The 3,470-nt window shown below is 38.9% G+C and overlaps 1 protein-coding gene across 1 annotated transcript in view; it reads left to right on the top strand.

Annotated features, from left to right (window-relative positions):
- Positions 1-3,470, top strand: part of CCDC141 (coiled-coil domain containing 141) — a 212,763-nt gene that overhangs the window by 82,258 nt on the left and 127,035 nt on the right. Inside the window, exon 5 of the mRNA XM_011973440.1 lies at positions 1,019-1,272. Within this exon, the coding sequence (XP_011828830.1) occupies positions 1,019-1,272 (254 nt within the window). The remainder of the gene's footprint in view (positions 1-1,018; positions 1,273-3,470) is intronic.

Genomic DNA, 3,470 nt, shown 5'->3' with positions numbered 1-3,470 from the left:
TAAGAGAAGACTGTACATCCAGGCAACAAATGATGCTTTCCATGGTGAGGATAGAGAGAAGTAGACAGATGCCAGAGATACCATGTAATATCAACGGGTCTTGATGATGGCGGGTTGAAGGAGAGGGATGTCATGGACAACTCCTTCATTTCTGCCCGATGGAGACTGGACAGTTCCCCAACTGCTCCTTCAGTTGATCCACAAGTGTAGATGCCTCTCAATGTGCTATTCTCAACTCTTTCTTCTTCTACACTTTCTCCCTTAGTAGTTCTTCAATTTCTAGCTTAACATCTCAATTCTACACGATGTTACCCAAACTTACAATGCTATTTACTCCAGAGATCACATACTGGTAGCCCATTTGGGAGATATCAATGTTTCATTATCCTGTGATTTTTTAATTAAAAAATATGAATTATGAAAGATTTAGAAGTCAGAACTTTCATATAAAATTTGCATTTGAAACTCTTTTAATAATTGGAAGCTCCATCAACACTGAACCCATATTCTTCATGTCAACAGTTCGTCAGAACTGAGTGACAGCTGACCCTTTTAGCAAGTATTTTCCACTTTGCTGTAGTCCCTGACATTTGGGCACCTGGCCACCACATTTATTGAGTTTTTGTTTGGTCATCCCAGGCACTAGCCTTTAAACCTCAGCTTTAGTCCAATCACCTTAGAATGTAGAACATTTACCCAGCATCATACCGCTGAAAACTGCAGCAATGTCAAAATCCCACGCTCATTCTACTCCCTGCCTGAATCACACAATTGCTGAACAAAGCATCCCATCAGTTGGCAGTTAGCACTATCACAATTGCTAGGCTAAGGTGTTTGACCAGTTTTTTCTTTGAAGTACTGTAGGCAGTTTCTGTCCACATATTTTAATTCCTTGCAGCACAACTTGTTTTTTATTAACATAAAAATTACATATATTTTACATTGTGAAGAGTCTAAATATTGCTGTATAAAAGCTTGCTAATATCATTATTCTTTCTTCTTTCTAATTTTCTTCTAGAACTCTTGGAACGGTCTTTAGCCCTTTTAAACAAAAGTCAACAACTCACTGACTTCATAGAAAAATTCAAGTGTGAAGGACCTAATGTGAATCCTGAGTTGATTCAGGGAGCTCATAGCAGCTGTCTGAAGATTGACAGCCTTCTTGAACTTCTACAAGACAGGAGAAGACAGTTAGACAAGTACTTGAAGCAACAGTGGCAAGAATTGAGTCAGGTTCTGCAGATATGTCAGTGGGACCAACGAGAAAACCAGGTAACCCAAAGGGGCATTGGATGATGTTCCAGTCTCAGTGGATTAGTTGTTACATGGATTAACCATTCCCTGGGGCAGTTTGTCAGTCTTCATGGTCAAATCCTTTAGTCTTTGGTCCAAAAAGCTTTCATCCAAACTACCATGTTGTTTTTCCCTGTAAGTAATATAAAATCAAATGTATGCATTTTTTTCATTATACTGTTGATTTTATAAATGAGAGAACACCTGTGGGTAGTTTCGAGAATGAATGTATTCTATTGTTGGATTCTTCCTTCCTTCCAGGTCACTACTTTTAGACATGTTTCTTTAACATTTTGAAATGTTAATTGCAATTTTCTTAAAAGTTGAAGAGGCATGATGCTGCCAAATTGTGCTAGATTGCTGCTTACGTCAGTAAAAAAAGTCTGTCAGCCCAAAATAGAGATAATGTTCTTAGAAGAGTAGTCTGATGCCAATCAAGAAATATGACCTTGGCCCATAGCTGCAGGATCTGTGGTCAGAGGGCTTTGGGGGTTGATGAGTTTGCAGGCTCATTAGAGCTCATTACCCAGGCTGCAAGCACATTTCTGATGGGTTGTCAATGTGCTTGACATGGATTTCTTCTGCTACAATTATTTGATGCGAAGAGTGGGCAGAACTCTCTTTGCAAACCCCCAACTCAAATAAGTGAGAAGTTTATCACAACACTTCTGATTGTCTTAATTCCATGTTTAAATCTGTACAGATTAAGTGGAAGGAATTTTTAGGGAGAAATTATGTAGGGGGAGGTCTCCTGTCCTAGATACACGGGAAAGAGGTTTTTTCATATATTTAATATTATTGCTCCATCCAAATTGAAGAGACATTCATATATTTGGAAGCGCATATGAGTCCAGAAGAAACTGGTTCTTATTTCAAGCTGGAAAAATGAGAACTTAAATGATGATCAACCTTTCAATTAATACTTATTGAGCACCTACTATGTACCAGTTCCTATCATAAGTGTTGGGGATATACTAGACCACAAGATGGTGCCTTTTTCCTCTAGGAAACTTTCTTCTAATTCAGTGTTTTTCAACCTTCACACTATTGACATTTGGTGCTAGGTAATTCCTGGTTGTGGGAGGCTGTCCTGTCCAGCACACTCTAGGATACAGAGCAGCCTTGCTGGCCTCTACCAACAAGATACCAGCACAACATCCCCAGTTGTGAAAAACCAGAACTGTCTCTAGACATTGCCAGATGTCCCATGGGGGACAAAATTACCCCCAGTTAAGAACCATTATTCTAATGTGATGAGGACTTATAATAAACAAATGATGAGTATGATGATAAACCTGATGATGAAATCAAATAACGTAATGAATTTTGACATATGTTGGTCAACTTTTCATCAAAGAAGGAATCAAAGAAGGCTCTCCGAGGAAGTGGCATAGAGCAGAGACCCAAATGCAGATGTCAGTCATATATTCTCCTGCTTGCATTTTGTTGCCATTCCCTTCTAAGTCACCATATACTTTCTAAGCTGCCTTGCTTTTATCATTTTACACTGACTGCTGCCTGCTCCTCCTGTCCTGCTTCTGCTGTGCTTGACCTGCGGACTCTGCTCTAGCCATTATACACTCTGACACGCACTTTCACATGCTCATCTCCCAAAGCATTATCGTCCAATGCAAAGGTCTTTTCCTGATGACTCTGGCATAACAAGAAGGAAATTAATCCTCAGGACCAGAAACTTAAAATTGTAAGACAACTGTTTCCAAAGTTCTTTGTCCTTCCAAGCATGAGTGGGTATATTTTAGCTCCCTTGCTCCTCTCTGTCTCTCTCTGCCCTAATCCTGACCAACCACCGTGTTCCCAGAGCTATTATCCCCTTAAAGGAACCTTCCTTTTATCTCTTCATTCTTGTGTTTACAACCCCAAGCCCCTGCCTCTAGTGCTTCCAAAAATACATTAAAAACTCCTCTTGCTTTATCATACAGAGAAGCATTTGTATTTTAAACCTCAACATCTCTTATCTGGATTAACAGAACAATTTCCCAATAATGAGAAAATAGCTTCAGTAATTTTATTTATTTATTTTTAAAACAGCAATTTTGCTTTCTGCCCCATAACTATGGCAGTAATCATCCACTTGAATCTTCTGTAGTAAAAAGAAAAGAAAAAAATCACCTGAAAATTTAGAAGATTCAAAATGGACATTCTAACCCGGCCACATT

Source organism: Mandrillus leucophaeus, unplaced genomic scaffold, assembly GCF_000951045.1.
Source record: "Mandrillus leucophaeus isolate KB7577 unplaced genomic scaffold, Mleu.le_1.0 Scaffold1377, whole genome shotgun sequence".
Classification (NCBI taxonomy): domain Eukaryota; kingdom Metazoa; phylum Chordata; class Mammalia; order Primates; family Cercopithecidae; genus Mandrillus; species Mandrillus leucophaeus.
Note: the sequence above shows the minus strand (reverse complement) of the source record. Positions and strands in the feature narration are given on the sequence as shown.